Genomic DNA, 21,355 nt, shown 5'->3' with positions numbered 1-21,355 from the left:
AGAAAAGTGCTTTAGCAAATTTACTCCTATGAATGTGGAACTTTGTCAAGATAAATATTATAAATCGCATAAGTAATGAAAGAAATTTGACTGAGTTCTTATTGAAATATTGTCTGGAAGGTGTCTATTATTTAGAAATTAAGTGAAAAATTTTGACTTTTAACTCACAAGTCAAACTAGAAGAAGTGATTAAGTAGAGGTCAGCACCCCGTAAAGCAACAGATGGTGAAGCACCTAATGCAATGTCACCAAAACTACCAAATGCAACCAGCAGAGATTTGCAAAGTTCCACCAACATCAACCTGACCCCTACATACGTTGTCCTGAGCTGAAACAAGATTTCAAACTGAAGCAGTTGTTGATCACTTGCGGCCCCTAGTGGTTGGTTAAGAAGAGTCAGCTGGTCATATAAAACAGAGCAGTCAGAAAACAGAATTTCTGCCTCACAGTTGTTTGTCTCCACCAACCAGTCAAGTTACAGTTTACAACAACATCTGTCCAGACTCATATAATGTCTGTAGTGAGGACTTTGAAGAAATTTTTATAAAAGATATTAAACGTATTTTTTGTAAAGTTCTCACTACACTCATGTTATTGCAGCGAGTATCCTGGCAGACAGCTCCTGTCCTCTCTGCAGCCAGTTTGAACCTTTGAGCTCCAGGAGGCGCTAGAGAGTCCCCTGTTAACCAAAATGTATTTAAGAAGTCCTTCATCCCAAATGCCATCAGTCGCCTGAACTCTCCAAAATGACTGCTGAGATTAAAGACACAGACATGACACTTTTCATGTGTAATGTCACTTATCTATGTTTTTGTTTTACTAACTGTTTTACTCATGTTTGTGATCTGTTCTGTTCTATTCTATCTATTCATTTCTTTCTTTTAACACAAATATCTGTACTTTCTACTCCTTACATTTTCCTTACATGCCGCTTTCCCAACATCAAGACGGATTTCAACCTAAATGTTGGAACAATAACACATAGAAAAGATGATTCCTTGGTGTATCCATCACAGACCACTGACATAACAGATGGTAATGCCATAAAAAGACATGATGTAAAGATAAAATGTAAAAGACAAAAGACAGACATGACATAAAAGACACAACAAGACGTAACAAGATGTAAAAGATGTAATAAGACAATAACTACATAAAAGACAAAACAAGATGTAACAAGACAAAAATGACATAAAAGACATAAGACATAACAAGATGTAAAAGATGTAACAAGATGAAAATTATGTAAAAGATGTAATAAGATTATAACTACATAAAAGTTGAAACAAGGCAAAAATAAATAAAAGACATAAGATGTAATAAGACGTTAACTACATAAAAGACAAAACAAGGTATAACAAGACAAAAGGACGTAAAAGATGATGTAAAAGACAAAACATGGCAAAAATTATGTAAAAGATGTAATGAGACGATAATGATAGAAAGATGAAACAAGACCTAATAAGACAAAACAGACAGGGAGCCTCAGCCACAGACAAAAGCTGAGGTTCAGTTATCTTTGCACAGAAACAGTCAGTAGAAATGTCTCTCAGAGCACCCTCTGAGAGACATTTCTACTGACTGTTTCTGTACTTTTTTACTTTTATACTTTGAGTACATTTCAGAGCCTGAACTTTTACACTTTTACTGCAGTAAAGAAGTTGAATCAGTACTTCTACTTTTTTTTTTTTACCTAGTAAATAATATGTACTTTTGCCACCTCTGTCTGTCCTATTCTAGAAGTTGGACAGGATAGTGGGAGGGGTCTTTTGGTCCAGGACCAGGAGGAGTTGTCTAACTTGTTTGTCGTGTCCACTCCCTCAACTTTCTCTGAGGAAAGTACAATAGTGAGCTGTGAGAACACATGTGAGCACAGAGGAACAGACAAGACAAAGAACCATTTCCTGAGCGCTGCTGTGGACTTATTACAGAGGACAGAATGAACGGAGAGGGCATCAGTCTGAATAAACTGGGTGACATAGAGGTAAGCTACCCCCCCCCTTTACTCCTCTAATCTTTTCTGCTCTGTTTCTGTTTTGTTCCTGTTCTGTTCTCTAACAGGGTGCCAGTCAGCACATAGAACCTACTATGAGTAGATCAGTGGAAAAATATCTATTTTCAGATGCAAATGTAACCTGGGTGACTGATTTGCTCCTTAATAAATTAATTTAATTAACGTTTATTAAGGATTTCATTGTAAATTGTTGGCAGTTAAACAGAACCAGAGGAATCATAAAAGGCTGATAGAATTCATTGCTGAAACTTTAGAAGATCATTCAAGTTTCCAAGTGTGTCCAATTACTGTACACAGCACTGACGTCTTCAAATGTCTTCTTTTGTCCAACTTTGGCCCTACGCTTATTGGACATCTAGTACAAAGTGCAACTAAAATAAAATTAGTAGAATAATTGTTTTCCTATTCATAAAGAGGGCCAAATCCGTGGTCAGTTTTGGCTGATGGTCTCCACATTGGCTTCTAACCCCTTAGAACAAAGTAGTGTTTACTACTGAACCCCCATAATCAATAAATTATGTCTGTCAGTGGTCATCTATTCAACTGAAGTGTGCTTTCCTCCCTTGTTTTGTTTGAATTATGTAAAATGCAAGAAACTGCTAGACTTATCTAGTAATTTCTAACAATGTAAATTAAAATTAGAGAAAAATCGGACATTTAGATTTAACTTGTGTCCCTTCTATGGGGTCCTGACCCTGAGGTTGGGAACCACCACTTTAACAAGTGTGCGTTTACAGGAATGTCACATGGTGACACAGCCCAAAGTAAAATCAGTGTTTCTGTGTGTGTTGAGATGAATCAAAGCTTTGTGACTCAGACAGAGTTGCACCCAGGTGTGACATCTCATCTACCTGCGCTACAGGACGGGCCAAGCCCTGAGAAAAAGACACAAACACATAACTAGGTCTGACTGATACTGGAGTTTTGGGACAGATGCCAACACCAATATTAGAGTAAAAAAAATCCTGGTTAACACTTTGTTGAAAGGTGCTTGTTACAAGCATTATTTAACAGGTAATAATGCCCTTATATAAATCAATCAGACTATAAGTACTAATAATAGTATATTGTACTTTCTATACCACTACTGTGCTTGATCTAAAGCCTGAAGGATGCCTTATTAAGGTTAATGAATCCTGTATTATGCATAGTTAACCATGCTTTTTTGTAGTTGTCCCATTGCATGTTGTCAAAGTTGAGATAATGTGTAAAAATACAATATTTAAGCACTGACGCACAAAGACACTTCAATACAGCTCTTTAAAACAACATATATGTAAGTTAAAAACAACTTAATATTTTCATGTAAATGGAAGCTACATGCAGACAAAAAGAGAAGGTAACATAAAGCAGAGCCTCAAAGTCAGACAATGAACAGAAAACTAAACTCTGCGTATTATGTTGGACCACAGTGGTACAAGGGGTGGTAGTACTTGATATATTTGAGACAAGGTTTTGTATTTTTCTTTCTATTTATTATTCTAGTTTTGCACATTAAAGGTTTTTTCCCTCTGTTCTACATGAAATATGTCCTGGATATACAGTTTAGAGTTCAGGAATAGTTCCCATGCAGTTGCCATCAAAGTTCTTTGACCCCTCAGAAGCATTTTTATTGAAATTTTAATCAGATAAATACTGATATATAAAGCTACCATCCGTGCTTCAAGTTACTCCATGATATCAATTCTAGGCCATACCACCCAGGCCTACTTAGGGCTGCATGTTTGTATGGAAGGTGTTTTATACTAGAAATAATAATAATAATGATATATATATATATATATATATATATATATATATATATATATATATATATATATATATATATATATATATATATGTATATGTAGTTGATTTAGATGAGAATATGACTTGAGTCACTCAGTTCACCTGCTAGAGTTCATTACTATTATATATATATGTATATTACTATTACATTATTATTTTTAATAAAGAACAAGAAGGGCTTAGAAAGTTAGTTAAACTCAATAAATGTGTTTTTGATCCTATTATAAACAACAAGGCTTTTATTAATGTCCACAAACTGTTAACAAATTTCTTATGTTTATAAATGTCTTATAATCTCACAATAAACATGTTTATTATGCTATAATTAACACTGTTAATAAGAATCTTATGAGTGCCTTATTATCTATTAAGTAATGTTTATCACAAGCACCTTAACTTAAAAAGTTCCCCTTCATTGCGCAAAACTATATCAGGGCACTGAAACAGTAAACTTTCACGATATTTTTAAATAATTAGAAATAAAAAAAAAAAAAAACACATACTAATAGAACATGTCGGTTATGCTCCGTTAGAGTCATCCTCTCTGCACATGAGAGAGAACGGCCCACATGTTGTGTTTTGTTGCTTCTCTCTCTGTTGCCCAGGTGAGTCATCACCTGTCACTGTGCCACTCCCACTTTTCACCACACCTGAGAACACAGAGTGCATAGTAACAAATTACATAACATCTGTCTGTGAGAGGAATGGACCACAGTGACGCACAGACCTGGACACATGTACACACACAGGAATCAGAAAGGGAACAACAGAACAGAATTATGCTGTTCCTCACGAGAACCCCATCATTTTATTATTTTATCCTTACACTGTCACAGGTGGATCTGTATGAATGAAACAGTGGCTGTATTATAGAACGTGTCTGACTTTGTTCTTTAGTTCACCATATTCACATGGCGGCCATTTTCCTCTGATGTCATGCTCAGGGGGGAGCTCAAATGTTCTTCAAAGGACCAAGCTGTCGTATAAATGTACAAAATATGACAAATTATTATCTTATCATGACTGACTCCCGTTATGCATCAGCTAACGTTAGCATTCAACCACTTCCTAGTTAACACTGCTGTTTGATACACTCTTAGAAATAAAATTACTAACTAGAACCATTTAGGGTTCTTCAGCTTGTCCTCACAAGGGAACCATTTTTGGTTCCTGGTGGCACCTTTTGTAAGGGTTCCACTTGGAGGCCTTTCAGAAAGATCAACCTCGAACCCAACATAAAGAGGTTTGACAAAAAACCCTTCAATGATGCAATGGTTCCACTCAGAACCCTCTCTGAGGGTTCTATCCAGAACTGTTCCATCTTCTAAGGGTGCTTACAAGAATTCAACCAGTTCAGGGGCTCTAGCGAGAACTTTTTTATATTCCAAAGATTTTATCTAGAACCCTCCAAGGGGGTTCTACCAAGAACCCTTTTAAATTCCAATGGTTTTATCTAGAACACAGTCAGGGGGTTCTACAGAGAACTTTTTATATTACAAGGGTTTTATTCAGAACCCACCCAGGGGGTTCTATCAAAAACCTGTTGATCTTCCAAGGGTTTTATCAACAACCCACCCAAGGGGTTCTGCCAAGAACCTTTTCAAATTACAAGGATTTTATCTAGAACACAGTCAGGGGATTCTACTGAGAGCCTTTTTATATTCCAAGTGTTTCATCTAGAACCAACCAAGGGGGTTCAACAGAGAACAAGAACCCATGTTTATTCAAAGGGTTTTATCTAGAACATACTCAGCGACCTACCTTTTTTATACCAGGGATTTTAGGTAGAACCCAGCCAGGAGGTTCCATTGAGAACCCTTTTATAAGAGCCCTTAAAAAAAGAATTTGGAAAAGAGAGTTCTTCAAAGAATGTTGAAATCCTTCCTTCCAAAAGGTTTCTCTGTATGAAAAAGGTTCTCAGTGCAACCCTTAAGTCTTACAAAAAACGTTTGAAAAAAGGTTGTTCAAGGAGAAAATGGTTCTGGGTAGAGCTTTGTCCCTTTAGTAAGAACCATTTTGGAACCCTAGAGTATAGTGTAGATGTGATACCTTTCCTATCATATCACATGACACTATCAGACAGTAATGTTAGCTAGAAGTTGTTGAATGCTAATATTTGCTGTTGTAGCTAATGGGTTAGCATATATGTTGTTTTACCTGGAATTATGTCCCAACGTCCTTTTGGATTTTGCTACCCACTGTCTTTTTCTTCTATTTGCCAGATTTTGTACGTTTAGGTTGTATGACTTGCAAACTGGAACACAGAATACGACATTATCCTTTTGATAACATAGTTTTCGTTTCCCGCCCTTAACATGAGAAAAATGGCTGCCATATGAATATGGAAACATCATTTTTGCTCAGCTCTAACCTCTTCTCTCCCATATACTTGCAGGCACTGACAGCCGCCTCTGGAAAAAAATATCGTGCCATCAACATAAATCACTATGCCACTAAGAAGAGCGCGGCTCAGAGCATGCTGGACGTCGCCTTGCTGATGGCCAACTCGTCCCAGCTGAAGACCGTCCTCTATGTGGGGCCTCATTACCGTTTTTACATTCCCCTCATCGTCCTGCTGTCTCTGTCCATCACACTACAGGTCATAGTGGGGCTGCTGCTCGTCTTCATTGGCAAGTGACTCAGACTATTTGCATGTCCCCAAAGTTATCAGTCCTTTCTTGTCCACCTGTCTCAAACTTTTGATTTTGGAATCTTTAGGTTTAAGCACTTTCATTGAAATAAGTAGTTTGGTTCATTGTTAAAGCAATAGTTTGACACTTTGGAAAGTGCAAAGCCTATATGTAATGCCAGTTAGCTTAGCATAAATGGATTACACTTAGCCTTTATGACATTTTTCAACTTGAAATGAAAAACAAGATATAACTTGTTAATTAGCAAGCTGTAAATGTTTCTATAGGTGGATTTTGTTACCTTTGGACAGAGTCAGGTTAGCTTTCCAGTCTTTACGCTAACCAAAGCTAACAGGGCACTAGCTGTACTTTAATTATATCAATTGGCATTTTCAATAAAATATATATGCTTGTATACTGTATATATAACAATATCATATAAAACCACTAGCCAGTTAGCTTAGCATACATGGACTACACTTATAGGGCATTTTTGTTTTTGCAAGATATGTTTAGGGAGATTAAGAAGTGTTTGTATGTGGATTTTGTTACCAGGCTTTATCCTAAGCTAAGTTAACAGGCTGCTACATGTAGTATCATATTTAAATCACCTGGTATTTTCACTAAAAGAAGTAGTTTGATTGATTGTTAGGAATAATTTATGTACTGCTATAATAATATGAAATAATAATACAGAGCCTGCAGCCAGTTGGCTTAGCATTAATGCATTTATATGGCATTTTTCTGCTTGAAAAACTAAAAACAAAACAAGATATAACATGGCAATTAGTGAGGATTAGAGGTGTTTGGAGGTGGATTTTGTTACCTAGCAAGGATAGCTGTTCCCCATTTTAAGTCTAAATACTAAGCTAAGCTAACAGGATGCTAGCTGTAGTTTCATATTTAGCTCTCAGACATGAGTGTGGTATCAATCTTTTTGTGTAACTTGGAAATGAGGCAAATCTGTGTTTTTCCCAAAATGTCAAATTATTACTTGAAGTCTTTCTTGCACTTTAATTTACACCTCACATATTGCAAATATTTGTTTGGGTTGTCACTTTTTGAACCAACTTTTCTTTACAAAAAAGATTTGTGATAGTGTACTAGGCCTACAATTAGTGGTTAGATCAAACACTCACCTCTTACTCTCTGGTGATCTACTCTTTGGTGATTTGAATTATCTCTCTAATTGTGTTATAAATACATATTTAATATTTATTTTTATCTACCAGTATTTGGTACCTTTGGCATTTTTTTGTAATCTGTGGCTAATCCTAAACTAAACCTCCTATATCCAACATAAATTCCCTTTAATAAAAAACTCTTGTACAAAGTTCCCTCAACTTGTTTATATCTTGTTTTTCTTGCTCATCAGCTTTTCATGTGCTAACCGTGTTGTTGTTGTTTGATTGTGTGCCAGCAGTGAAGTATGATCTGAATGATGTGAGGAAACATGCCAAGTTGAACACAATGAACAATGTGGCTACAGTCTTTGTCTTCTTCACCGTCCTGATCAACATCTTCATCACTGCTCTTGGATTTGAGGGACATGCTGTCAGGTAGGCCATTACAGAACGTACATACATGAGTTACAAGGGTTCTTCCTGAAGAGCTGAGGCTCTACCTGGAACCATTTACTTCTATAGAACCCTTTTTGAAGGGTTCTTCAGAGGCAGGTCTTTGTAAGACTATGGGTTCCATTATCATTTTCTTTCAAAGAACCCTTTTTGGAAGAAAGAGTTTGAACTCTTTTCTAGATAGGTTCTAGATAAAACCTTGGAAGGTAAAAGTGTTCTTGGTAGAAACCCCTGGGTATGTTCTTGATAAAACCCTTGGATTATGAAGGGGCTCTTGGTAGAACCCCCTTGTTGGGTTCTAGATGAAACCTTTGGAATGCAAACGGGTTCTCTTGACGACACTCTGGGCGTTCTCAGTAGAACTCCATGCATGGGTTCTAGATGATACCATTGAAATATAAAAAGTTTCTCAATAGAACTCCATGGATGAGTTCTTATTAGCACCATAGTGGAAAGATTTTAGATAGAACTCCCAGAGAGGGTTCTGCATGGAACCATTACACCATAGAAGGGTTCTCTGTAGAACCTCTCATAGGGGGTTCTGGGGGAAACTTTAAACAGATGATACTAGGTATAATGCTATCTCTCTATGTAGAACTCAACATAAAGCATAAAGTAAAACCTTTATAAAAGGTTCAACGAGGAATGAAAAAGCTTTCTTCTATGGAGACAATCTGAAAAACCTTTTATGGTTCTAGTTAGCACCTTTATTTCTGAGAGTGTACAGACCTAGAGCAGGCATTGTTGTAAACTCCTATGAACTTGTTCTCGGTTTTCTTTCCAGGTCATTAGAACCTCGTGTGATGTCAATTCCAGAACCTCACCTGTCCCCTCTGCCTGTCAACCTCAACGTGACTGGTGGCGTTTAGACAAATCTGTGGACCACATGAAGACATTTCCTTGTTCACCTGTTACCTTCAAGCCTTGTAATCTGAAGGGATCCACCATCACAATAAGTGCTGAGGTCTTGTGGAAGCAGGCTGAGGATCGCTAAGTCCTCAACCTCAACTCAGGATCACAGCTGATGAATTCATCTCAAAGATTGACAACCATCCTCTGAGTACAGACACCAGCAGACTCCTGCTACCAAATGCACAGCATTACCTTTTGATGTCAAAGTATTTATTTATCTTGTAAATATAACAGTTCTTTATATTGTTTCTGTTCAAATGTTAGATGGTGGAGGTGAAATTATGCTCATTTACAGTTTTGCAAGGTGGCAAGTGAAGTACAAATACTTTGTTACTTTACTTTTTTTTCAGGTATTTGTACTTTACTGGATTATTTATTTTTCTGAAACTTGTTACTTTTACTCCATATTTTTTGACACAAATATCTGAACTTTCTGCCCCTTACATTTTCAAAACAGGCTTGTTACTTTAGTTGATATATATGTATATATATATATATATATATATATATATATACACACATACATATATAGCATGACAGGAAATGTGGAGAGAGAGAGTGGGGGAAAAAGTGCCATGCGCGGGAATCGAACCCACAGCCGCTGCAGAGGACTCAGCCTCCGAACATGGGGCGCACGCTCTACCAACTGAAATATCCAAGTGCCCCGTTACTTTAGTTTTGATGCATTATTGATTACTTTTATTTTGCATCATCACGCACTGCTTCCCCAACATCAAGACTGATTTCAGTCTAAATGGGGTGAACAACACAGGGGAAAGATGATCTAAAAGTAAAGAACATAAAAGATATAAGTCTAGACTAAAACGATGTAAAAGATTAAACCAGATGTAACAAGTCAGAACAAGACGAAAATGTAAAAGACAGAACAAGATGAAAACAATGTAAAAGGTGGAACAAGATATAAGACAAAAAGACAAGACAAAAAAAGACAAAAAGACATAACACAACAAAACCATGTAAAAGACGTAACAAGACAAAAACAACATAAAAAATGGAACAAGACAAAAACTACACAAAATAGATAACAAGATGTACCAAGACAAAAAAGATGTAACAGGATGAAAAAGACGTAACAAGATGAAAACAATGTAAAAGATATAAGAATGATGTAAGAAGATGAAAAACACCGAAATGTAATATGTATAACACATAAGACAGAAAGGACCTAACAAGAACTAACAAGACAAAAAAGGACAAAAAAAGACGTAAAAAGATGTAACAAGACATAAGAAGACGACACAGATAATAGTGGAGGACTTGACTTTAAAAAAGTTGAGGTTCAGTTAACTTTGCAGAGAAACAGTCAGTAGAAATGTCCTGAGGCTTTTTTTCTTTACTTTTATACTTTGAGTACATTTCAGAGCCTGTACTTTTTCACTGCAGTAAAAAGGTCGAATCAGTACTTCTACTTTTACCAGAGTCTCTGTTTACACAGGTATCTGTACTTCTACTTGAGTAAATAATGTGTACTTTTGCCACCTCTGCAGTTTTGTAAGTAAAACAGTGAATAAATGACAGATTTCAGTAAAGAATTTGACTGTTACATGTTTGGAAACACCTCTCTCATTCTGTTCAAATCTAACATGCTGACATTTTTGAATCTTTTATGTGAAGAAAGTTCACAGTGCAGTGCCTTTAAGAGCTGGAGACCTGATTTAATTTTTTAAGAAATTTATTAACACAAATAGACAACAGCCTTTGGTTTTTGATTGGGCATCATGTGGAAAGCTTGGAAACATGAAAAATCACTTCAAGTCTGTTTTGCTACTAAACATCATCAGGTAGATCTCACAAATAATAACAAATCACCTGGGAAACAGAAGAAAATAAATCACAGAAGAAATCAAATACACAAAACTTTGCATAGCTGGAGAACACAGCACATAATTTTCATGCAACCAAGCCGAGAAGAAAGGAGAGTTTGGATTATGTGAAGTGGGAGATGGTCAGTGGGTCAGTGAGTTAGTGTCCATGTGTTTTATGTCTGCAAAATGAACTGTCAGTGGAGCACTGACGGAAAGTGGTGACAGACCGAGGAGAGTGAGCTGGAAGAGTAATGAAGGTCAGATTTAGAGTTGGAGCAGAGAGAAAGCATGGACGAGTTATCAGACCTGATAATTATTGTGCATTCCTAATTGGAATGAGAAAAAAATCATTCTCTCCACTTATAACATTAATGGAAAAGAAATGCCTAGAAAATAGAAAAAAATAAAAGTACCCTGACATCCTAACAACCAATCAGATCATTCAACTCCAACTGGCTCTTCATTAACTTCCATGTTAATCACAGGGCTGTAGGCGTAGTAGAGGACGGCTGCTAACACAGCGACCAGCAGCAGCAGCCAAATCACCTTCCACATGCCGCCTCCAGACTTCCTGACTGGCACCTTGGATTTTGCCGTGGCCGCGCTGTGATTGGCTGCTCTTTTAGTGACCTGGATAGGGGGCCTGAAGCACAGGACGGAGGAGGAATATTTAGACTGGGCGATGCACTCATTTGCTCAAACACACCACTAGTTTATACAACAACACTCACTCTGTATCTTGGTCTGATTCCTCCTCCTCCTCCTCTTCCTCTTCCTCACCGTCACCTTCATCTAGCTCCACGTTGCCTCGTCTCTTCAGCCTGGATGCAGAAACATTTTGCACTTCAGTTTCAATCCAGCAATGTAGTCGAAGTGAACAACAGTGCTGCCAAGTCATTGTCAAGCCAGTGAGCCACTTTCCAACACTGTGAATATACTGCAACTACTTTTACTGTATAATATTAAAGGAGCATGCGATGCATTGCCATTGCACATTTAAAAATGTGTACTGCAGTCCAAATAGTGAGTTGGAGCCACAGACCGTATATTAAATAGGTTGTAATCCTGGTTTAATCTATGGTTGAAGCAAGTTGTTTCCTCTTTGCCCCCTCCACCCCAGACACAGCAGAGACAGACAGGCTGGCAGGATGCACTCAACTTCATAAAGTGACAATAACAAGCAAAGATGAGTCCTCCACTATGAGTTGATCAGCTGTTTATAACTGTCAGTTGTCTGTCAGTGTAAAGTTCAGCCTGTTATCCTGAAAACAAAAGCCCACTGCTCTGAAATAACACACTCCAAGTGTCTGCCTGTCTCACTGCTGCCAAACTCCATTAACATTTTGTTCAATTTAACAGTTATAAACATCTATGCCTTCTACAAGATTATTAATGATTTCTTATGACTCATAAACAAACACTTACTAATTTGGCAGAGATTCTTGAACTCTGATTAATGTGAAACAGACGTATAAAACAGTTATTCTGGTCCAGAATGAAAATTTCAAAGAGGGACACTTTTTGTTTTCAGGATAACAGACTTAACTTTAAATTTACATACAACTGACAGTTATAAACAGCTGATCAATTCACAGTGGAGGACTAATCATCCCTTGTTATCGTCAGTTTACAAGGTTGCGTGCATCCAGCACTCCTGCAGCCTGCCTGTCTCTGCTGTGTCTGGGATGGAAAGGTTGGTTGGAAACAACTTACTTCAACCATAGATCATATATTAAACAGGATTACAACCTATTATATGTACAGTCTGTGGCCCCAACTGCTGTATTAATTTTTGCAAGTGCAGCGGCTACATATTCCTCCTTTAAAACCATAAATTTACAATAAAAAAAAAAAAACAGGAATTATCTGAGATTAAAGTGGTACTTGAATGAGAAACACGCAAATATTCTCTGATATTAAAAAGCCATAATTTTGCTAAAAAAAAATCCCACATAAAACCTCTGAGATTAAACTAATACATTTATGAGAAAAACACTTGGAAAAATGTTTTTTGGTCACATGCTAAGAGAACATTAGCAGCCAGATAGTGATCCAGTATAGAAGCACTGGTTGTTCCCTGAGTCTGTGTGTGTGTGCTGCCCTGAACTGAACTGAAGGTGACAGGGTTGATAAACAAGCACAAATTTCCTCCTCTCACAGGTTAATCAGGGAATTATCTTGCATCAACATAGTTTACATGCCTTTTGTTTTTTTCTGTGTGTGTTAAAACTGTACTCACGTGTATTCATAAGTCTCATGTCTAGCCTGTGAGAATGACAGTAGGAAAGCTTGTGAGATGATTTATAGTCACAGAGCACAAACACAGAGCAGACAGCACACAGACGACGCACACTCACCGGACTGTATGTGATGTAGGTGACCTCCTCCTCTGTAATGAACAAAAAAAACACATTCACACACTTAGGACTTCAATAACAAACATTTATGGACTCAACTGTGTTGATTTTTAGGAATATGACATAACAATGACACAGGTGACTGAGAGTGAAGAGCAGAAGGCAGGTTTAACAAGGAAAGTCGGTGTTACAACGACTCAGGCTTCAAATCAAAGAGCATGTTGCAGGTTACTGGATCTCTTCTTTTGTTCACACAGAGGAGGCTGCAGAAAGTTCATCACAGAGCAACAGCATCATTATTGTTTTAAAGTATGGACACAACTGGCCTGATCCAAACCCTGGGAAATCTATGATCCAAATAATTTACTTAAAGGACAGTTCACCCAAAAGTCTTTTGTAGAGCTGCACAGTATGGTAAAAAAAAAGTTATACTGCGATTATTTTCACTGAAATGCTGCAACAAAATATGTGATACAATTAGAGGGAATGATCATTTTTGCATCATAATTTTCATAGTTACAGAAAAAAAAGAATAAAATTATGATGATGTGATATTTGTTGTTGGAAACAAGGTGTTATGCCAGATCACTACTACCTTATTATAATGCTGTTTTCACACACATTTTTCTTTTTTTAGCAATTTGGTTCTGGTTCTATGATTTGGATATTGCTCTTGGCCATACTGCAATTTCAATTTGATTGTGATTAATTGTGTAGCCCTGATGTTTTGGTGTGAGTTGCAGAGTTTTGGAGATATCAGCTGTGGAGATGTCTGATGTGAAAAATTCAAAACCAGTGTCTCTTTCCAAAAATCATGACCTGCCGACTCAAGATAATCCACACACCTTGTTGTGAGCAGTTTGTAAGTGATGTAAGAGCTACTTTCTATCTAAGGTACAATCCACCAGAACTCTTCCCTTTCTACCATTTAACTGCCATGTTGTCTCATTATATTGGAGAGAAGGCAGACATCTTTACAAATGATATCTCCAAAACTCACCAAGTCACACCAAAACTATCTAGATGGATAAACAGCACAACAGGTAAGAGGTAAAATATGCATTTTTCATTTTGGCGTGTACTGTCCCTTTCAGGTCTTTTACTTGTCAGGAGACAGAAAAGACAGCAGCAAAAGATTAAAGCTGAAACTATTTTCCCTTTATCGATCAACCAAAAATGACTTAACAGCTACAAGTATGTAAAAATATATACATTCTACTATAATATGTAAAGAGATAATATAACAATAACAATAATAACAAATATATACAATAAGAAGTGTGTAAAGGTGCATGTTCCTCATCTACAACATATAACAGCAATATAAAATTGCAATATGTAGAAAATATGAGATGAATAGAAATATGAGAATGGATATAAGAATTCTGTACAAAAAATAATTATATATTGTGGTGTTGGAGACTGTTGGCCAGCTGTGGACTGTCCAACACGTCCTCATATATATCTCTATGACAGAACAGGTAGATTGATTGGACATTAAACATGGTAAGTAAGTCACATGGTGTTCAGTTAACGGTGTGAAATGGCAGCAGTTTGTTTAGGTTGAGGCACCAAAACTACTTGGTTAGGAAAAGATCATGGTTTGGGTTAAAATAAGGATGTTATGTATGTCACGTAGCTGAGGTCATGTACATAAGAAAACTTATGTAGTAACTTCAAACTTTAAATAAGTCAAAAAGAGATGTTATGATACAATCCCTTTCAGAGCTGACTTCACCATCCTGGGAAAAAAGTGCCATACGGGACCCTACTGGGAAGTTGCTCAAATATATATCACGGTATATTTGTCTTTCTGTAGGCTCCAATGTAAATTCTTCTACAGAAGTAAAGGACTGGTATGGTACAGTAGAACTGTGCTGTTGACTGTTTTAGTGGGACATATTTCACACAGTACAGAGGTATTTTAAGATCATTTAATGTGGAAAAACTGGAAAAATACATTCAAGTATGTCAGGTTTTACCACCACCTATATAATGACTGTCAACTGACATGATTAGCACATGATTGTTTTCTGCTCACTGACTTTTTAAACTAAACCATGTCCATATAAAGGAAGTTGAACCGGTCTTTTTTCCAGCTCCTCCTCCTCTTTGTTGTGTTCACTGTAGTGAATTGTTAAACAAGCTAAAGCTGTCTGTATGCAGTCTGTTTAGTTTAGTTTGCCACATATCTTCAAATTTGTCCAAGTTCTGATGTTACTGGTTCTTCTATCTGTGATTTTAATGTTTTGTTGTAACTTATTATCATGTTGCTTTTTGGTCAAACAACATGAGGGCTCTACTACAGTATCATGGTTTAGACAAACTTCAGACTGTAGGGCACTGATGTACTGTCTATACTGTTCATGCCTTCCACACCAGTAAACCCAGTGACACAGAGCCTGTGTGTCCTACCTTCCTCTCTGTAGTAGGTCTTATCAGACGACGGTTTGACCACGGCGTCCTCCATGGCCTTCTCAAGCTTCTTTTCATACAGCTTCCGAGTAGACACTGTTCACACAATGACACACATTAACAGCACCTCAATGTCCTCAACACAGTAAACAATAAATATACCAAAATAAAATTACTTCTTGTTTGCATCATCTAAGTGTTTGATGGGATTTGTTAAAATAATTAAAATAATCAACGGGAGTATTATGAAAATCTTGATAACACTAACATATAAAGGTGCCTATAATAAGCATTAGTTGATAGGTAATAGCCTGTTATTAGATGCTTATTAACATTAATACTGTTAATAAGACTATATTAGTGTTAAGAATGGCATAAACATGTTTATCATTAGATTATAAGACATCTATCTATGATCTGTTACTGTTATATCATTGTTAAGCCTCTACTAAGCTTTTGTTGTTGCTTTATTAAGATTTCTGTATAATTAATTATGCATTTTAAGCAATTAATTCTACACAGTCACAGTTAACTATACATTTTTGGGGTCCTGGATCTAAAGCTGCAATAAATAATTGCTTTATTGACTGTTAATCAGATTAATAACCAACTATTTTGATGACCAATTAATCAGTTTGTGTACATTTTAAGAAAAAAAAAGTCAAAATTCTCTGATCTCAGTTTGTTTATGTGAATATTTTTTGTTTTCTTTATTCCTCTCTGACAGTAAACTGAATGTCTGTCAGCTGGGGACAAAACAAGACAATGGCTGTCCAGTGCACAAAGAACTTTTCCTGCTCACTATTACAATATATTACGAGTGAATATTTTTATGATTAGACTTATCACTCCTGTAACTACGGCTGTTTAAACATGATGACCTACTGATTATGAGCCCTATAATCACATAATCAATCAATGTGGGCCTTCATCTTACCGACTATAGGTCCATGTTTGATGTCATATTGAGCAAGCAGCTCGCTGATCTCCTCATCACTTTTCTCACTCAGAGACATCTGCAGAGACACGGACAGACAAATAAACACATACACAGACAGTAAAGCTATATGATGCAATACGATTAGTGGGAATGATCTTTTTTTGCATTAAAATTTAAACTTTTACTGGATAATAAGATATTTAAGCCAGAGCATCTATGCAGCACTACAGTACCTCATTATAATGCTGTTTTCTCACACATTTTTCAAAAAATTGCACTTTGGTTCTGTGATTTGGATACTGCATATATTGCAATTTCGACAATATTACAATTAACTGTGCAGCCTTAACAGATTGATGGATATGGTTGAAATGACAAATAAAACAGTCTATAGACCAATCATCTGTAAATACATTCATACAAAAGATCCCTACAGTTCTCACTATTTACATTTCTTCCCTGAAAATCCACCCTTTTCTATTTTATTTTAGGCCATTCTCACTGTAGAATATTGCTCAAAAATCAGTTACCTTCACTAGTTATTGCTTATTTTGTTGATTTTATCAAAGAAAACTTTGGTAAGACAATTTCCTAGTGAGGAAAGTAATTAAACTCATCAGCTCTAAGAAAATAATTTGCAATCCACACTCCAGACCCTTGGTGGCGCTAATATACCATTATGCTGTTTGCCAACACATCATTAACAAGAAGAAGATTAGTTTTGATTGGACACAGCTGGAAGATTGTCTACTGAAAATTGCTTGGTCCCAATCATGTTGTTTCCAATAACTTTTATGATTGAAATGTCAGCTACAGCCACCTCATGGATGAAATGCAACTTGGTGGCTAAAAGTTGCATTTTGGAAAATTTGCAAAATTAGCTTAATTAACTCACTATCAGGTATAATAAGTAATAATTCATTCTGATGTAAACCAACTGCATAATGCATATAAATTATGATAAAACAGTTCTAGCTCAACTGTAATACCCTTATTACTAGGGATGCGTCCGATTAGTCGACTATACGATTAAACATCCCCACCTATGCTAGTCGGCACCAGAAATACTAGTCGTTTAAAATATTTATCAATATTTCATTCATGCATGAAGCCAGTTATCTTTTGCCTCTAAGATTTTATGCAGAAGCCCGCCACTAGTCAAGGCTGCGGCTCTGTCAGACGACAGCCTCTCTCGCCCAGCACATATGAACCCATCACCCTGACAACTGGATGTTTACATCAGCAAAGTCAGACAGATGAATGTAGACTGTGACAGAATAAGCTGATCTATATTCACTCAACTGGAGAAACATGTGACCACATTAAGCACAGACACAGACATAAACCTGCAGGCGGAGCTGCTGCTGCTGCTGCTAGCATTGCTAACATTAGCCACACTGTGTGTCAGGCTGGCAGCTAACGTTAGCTCTGGGTCCTTTACCTGCAGACACTGTGACCCTCTTCAGTCAGACCGTGTTCAACATTACAAATAAATAAATTCTGCTAAATTTTAACTGCTTTCTGAGTGTTTTCTTAGTGTTAGACTAGTCAACTAGTCTAAATTACATTTTGCGTTTAATCAACACGGAAATTAGTCGCCAGGAACATGCCCACTTATTAGCATATTATTAATAACAACATGGTATTTAATGAAAACAAATTATTTGAGACTTTTTTGTCTATGTGGCTACTATTATGTTTCTGTGTTTGCAGTATATTTACAAAATATGTTTTATCATATTTATCTTAATACAGTAGGCCTCACTGTTATGAAGTTTAAAATATGGATGCACAATGTTTTATTCTGCAGATGTGATATGCTGATATTTTCCTGCTTATTTTGGGCTATTGTCAATACTGCACAGAACATAATGTAATGGAATTAACATGCTCTCATGCTTTTATGGTGATCGCCCACAGGCAGATATACTTAGAGTTGGACAATCTATTGGTATTACATCGTAATCGCAATATAAGACTTGATATGAGAGATTTTGGATATCGTTATATCATGATATGGAATAAAAGTGTTGTTTTCCTGGTTTTAAAGGCCACATTACTTCCAGTTTGTGGCAGTCAACTAGCTCATTGTGCTAATTACTCAAACTGCCCAACGTGCAACTCTTGGCAGCCACACCTAATCACATGTTTCTGGATGACATTTAAATCACAAATGTTCATAGGAAAACACTGCTGGCTTTCTGGTTGACTAAGATTCCAGCAGTTCTTGGCCGATCAGATCAACTCGGGGTCCTGCAAATTCAGCAGAGTACCAAGTTTGTAGTTTGACAACATTCTTGAAAAGAGAACCAAAACTAAAAAAAGAGACTTGTTTTTCTTGTCTTACAGAACAAATAAACACTTTCTATTTTCCCCTCAAACTCTTGTCTCTCTTTGTTTCAACAACTTATCATTTATAGCTCAGCTTACTTGAAAATATGAATTTTCCGAGTAGACCAGTAAGGTTAACTGTTTTTTTTTAATGAGTACTACTTACTTAACATATCTCAGTTCTTAAAGTTGTCTGAACCAACATTGTATTGTCTACTTACTTAATTATTTGGAGTTAACAATACCCATGTTTAATGACTGAATAAGTTGCCTAAACTTAGTTGTTTTAAGCTTTAACAACTTAAAATAAATTATCTACTTCACTTGGAAATTAAGGCAATTAGTTTCCCAACTTTTTTTAAAGTCAACTTATTACAGTTCACAGGGCTGACCTCATTTGTATATACACATATATTTCAAACTACAAACTTTACTTATGATTGTTTACATTTTTGTGGTTTTTATTCAACACTTACTTTGGAAATGTACATTTGCTTTGGCAATTTTTGTCTTTTTTCCTTTGTTGTTTCTCACACTCACTTGCTTTGGCAGTGTCAACGTCTGTTTCCCATTAGGGCTGCACAATTAATCGAAATTTTATAGATTAATAGCAATATGGCTTTCTGCAAATTTTCAAATCATAGGAGGTGCAATATTTTTTAAAACCAAAATGTGCGTCTTTAAACTTTCAAATTAATGTATGTTGTGAGGCAGAGATGTCCTGTCCTTTTTCAATCAAAACATTTGCACTGCACTGATCTCTGTACATACACACATTTACTGCACATACACACATTTTATGACTATTATATTGTTCCCCCTCTTACAATTTTGCAGTTTTCACATTTGCTGAGTAGTGAATGTTTACACCAACTGTGGCTTAACTATCTTTAAACTTTCCACTTTTTTTCAATATCCAGCAATTGTTGTATCTGTACATTTTCAATCCCATCATGTGACCCAGATCCAGACAACACAATGGGACCAACCAGACATCTTACATGGCTGCACATTAATCAATGCTCACTGTGTAGCACCTTGTTCCCTGGGGAATGTGCTTTCATTTCACCATGTACTAGCTCAGTGGTTCCTAAAAGTTCAGATCAAGTTCAATTTTAGTGTAATAAAAGTCAGCATGATAGCATCAGTAAACTTTTATTTGTTAATTTCCCCTACATAAGTCATATTTATTTAACATTATTTCAGTCTGTATTTCTCCTTTGGTTATCATTACCCACCCTGCAGCGGCTCTGCGCCCCCGCAGGGGGGCCCGCCCCACAGTTTGGGAACCACTGTTCTAGCTGTATATGTCTGAGAGGACAAATAAAGACAATAAAGAAAACTGTAAATACATAAATTGTGTTTCTACAGTTCTCTCTTGTTCGAACTTTACGGTGTGCTTTTCATTCATTTGCATTTATTTCTACGAATTAAAGCACATTTCTTCTGTTTGAGTGCTTTTTTAAATTTCACTTACGTTAAAAATTTACTTTTTTGTGGTTTGTCCTATTTGCTTTGGTAATATAAATGTCTGTTAACTATGCCAATAAAGATCTTATAGATAGATAGATAGATAGATAGATAGATAGATAGATAGATAGATAGATAGACTGCAGATGTAAAAGCAGGAGACTCGTATTGTCCGCTGCTGTCCGCCAGGCTGCAGGAAAACTTGGAGAAAAAATCTGAACCAGTATCAGTGTCCGCTTTATTAAAAGCAACATTATAAAATCAAAGTGAATCAAAAATTCGACGTTTAAACACATTTTTATTACACGTCGCAACACTTTTGTTGTTCTACATCTGTAACGCTGCGTTACTTTTAACAAACCTAAGCAGACTTCGCGGCTTTTTTTGATCTCGCGCGAGTATCAATCGCGAGCGATTTAAAATGAAGTAAACGGTACGTTAGCTTGTTTAAAGTGGAAAGGAGGTTAATTCACTCACCTTTGGAAATGGACAAAGAGTTCTGTGCTGAAAATGTGAGCAGAAACAGGACGAGATTGATCTGCTCGGTGGGTGTAGCTGCTGACATCTGGACGACGTCACGCTGGCACACCTACACTTAACGTTACTACCGGCGGAAAACTCACTGCTGCTGCTGGACTGGAGGACGTGCAGGCTGGGAGGACAACTGCTTTATTAAGAAGGCCGTTACTCTGTTATTAAGGAGACTAGACGTCCTGAAAAAATTCAAGACTGTGGCAAATTACGAGCAGTTGTCCCGAATCCTGTCCTTCTTGTCCCGAAAATTAATCATTATACTAATATGACCAACATATGAATCCATGAAAATATTCTAACCAAGTCACTTATGTAAGCTATAAGTCCTGCTTTTAGTTATTGAATATGTTCCGTTCGTTTTTGTAAAAATATATAAGACTATTATTGATGTTTTCACTTGTCTACTGCACTGATTCAACCAGTTTAAACCGGATCTTGTGTTAAAAATATAATGTATTTGTTAGCTCCTACAGCTTAATGATAATCGTATCTGCTTAAACAGTGTTTAAAGTGACTGAAACACACCTGTCACCTGTGACAAGGCACTGTGCTTCATCAACC

At 36.6% G+C, this 21,355-nt stretch overlaps 2 protein-coding genes across 3 annotated transcripts; one reads left to right on the top strand and one right to left on the bottom strand.

Moving 5' to 3' along the window:
• The first annotated feature begins 1,737 nt into the window (after positions 1-1,737).
• On the top strand, positions 1,738-9,056 carry LOC146325749 (ninjurin-1). 2 transcript variants are annotated; one of them, XM_084721899.1, is made up of 4 exons: positions 1,738-1,984; positions 6,198-6,432; positions 7,853-7,991; positions 8,794-9,056. In XM_084721899.1, exons 1-4 carry the CDS (start codon positions 1,940-1,942, stop codon positions 8,876-8,878), a joined length of 504 nt encoding a protein of 167 aa, XP_084578025.1. In that variant the 5' UTR covers positions 1,738-1,939; the 3' UTR covers positions 8,879-9,056. The 2 variants fall into 2 exon arrangements, with proteins under 2 accessions (XP_084578025.1, XP_084578026.1); XM_084721900.1 differs by having other exon boundaries at positions 1,753-1,984; positions 7,856-7,991.
• Positions 9,057-10,596: 1,540 nt separating this feature from the next.
• On the bottom strand, positions 10,597-20,858 carry emd (emerin). Its single transcript, XM_084721898.1, has 7 exons — positions 20,738-20,858; positions 16,457-16,535; positions 15,520-15,615; positions 13,105-13,136; positions 12,987-13,012; positions 11,479-11,568; positions 10,597-11,390 (listed from the first exon to the last, which is right to left on the bottom strand). The coding sequence occupies exons 2-7, from the start codon at positions 16,533-16,535 to the stop codon at positions 11,186-11,188; spliced, it is 528 nt and encodes a 175-aa protein (XP_084578024.1). The 5' UTR covers positions 20,738-20,858; the 3' UTR covers positions 10,597-11,185.
• Between the last annotated feature and the right edge of the window lie 497 nt (positions 20,859-21,355).

Source organism: Lutjanus erythropterus, chromosome 6 (genome assembly GCF_056507025.1).
Source record: "Lutjanus erythropterus isolate fLutEry1 chromosome 6, fLutEry1.hap2, whole genome shotgun sequence".
Classification (NCBI taxonomy): Eukaryota; Metazoa; Chordata; class Actinopteri; order Lutjaniformes; family Lutjanidae; genus Lutjanus; species Lutjanus erythropterus.
Note: the sequence above shows the minus strand (reverse complement) of the source record. Positions and strands in the feature narration are given on the sequence as shown.

What these genes read in the sequence shown, in the direction of transcription:
- LOC146325749 (XM_084721899.1), top strand. Translation starts at nt 1,940, where the DNA reads ATGAACGGAGAGGGCATCAGTCTGAATAAACTGGGTGACATAGAG. An exon ending in ATAAACTGGGTGACATAGAG is followed by an intron (nt 1,985 to 6,197) that starts GTAAGCTACCCC and finishes ATATACTTGCAG; the next exon opens with GCACTGACAGCCGCCTCTGG. An exon ending in GCTGCTGCTCGTCTTCATTG is followed by an intron (nt 6,433 to 7,852) that starts GCAAGTGACTCA and finishes ATTGTGTGCCAG; the next exon opens with CAGTGAAGTATGATCTGAAT.
- emd (XM_084721898.1), bottom strand. Translation starts at nt 16,535, where the DNA reads ATGTCTCTGAGTGAGAAAAGTGATGAGGAGATCAGCGAGCTGCTTGCT. An exon ending in CCTACATCACATACAGTCCG is followed by an intron (nt 13,013 to 13,104) that starts GTGAGTGTGCGT and finishes TCATTCTCACAG; the next exon opens with GCTAGACATGAGACTTATGA. An exon ending in CATGAGACTTATGAATACAC is followed by an intron (nt 11,569 to 12,986) that starts GTGAGTACAGTT and finishes TTCTGCATCCAG; the next exon opens with GCTGAAGAGACGAGGCAACG.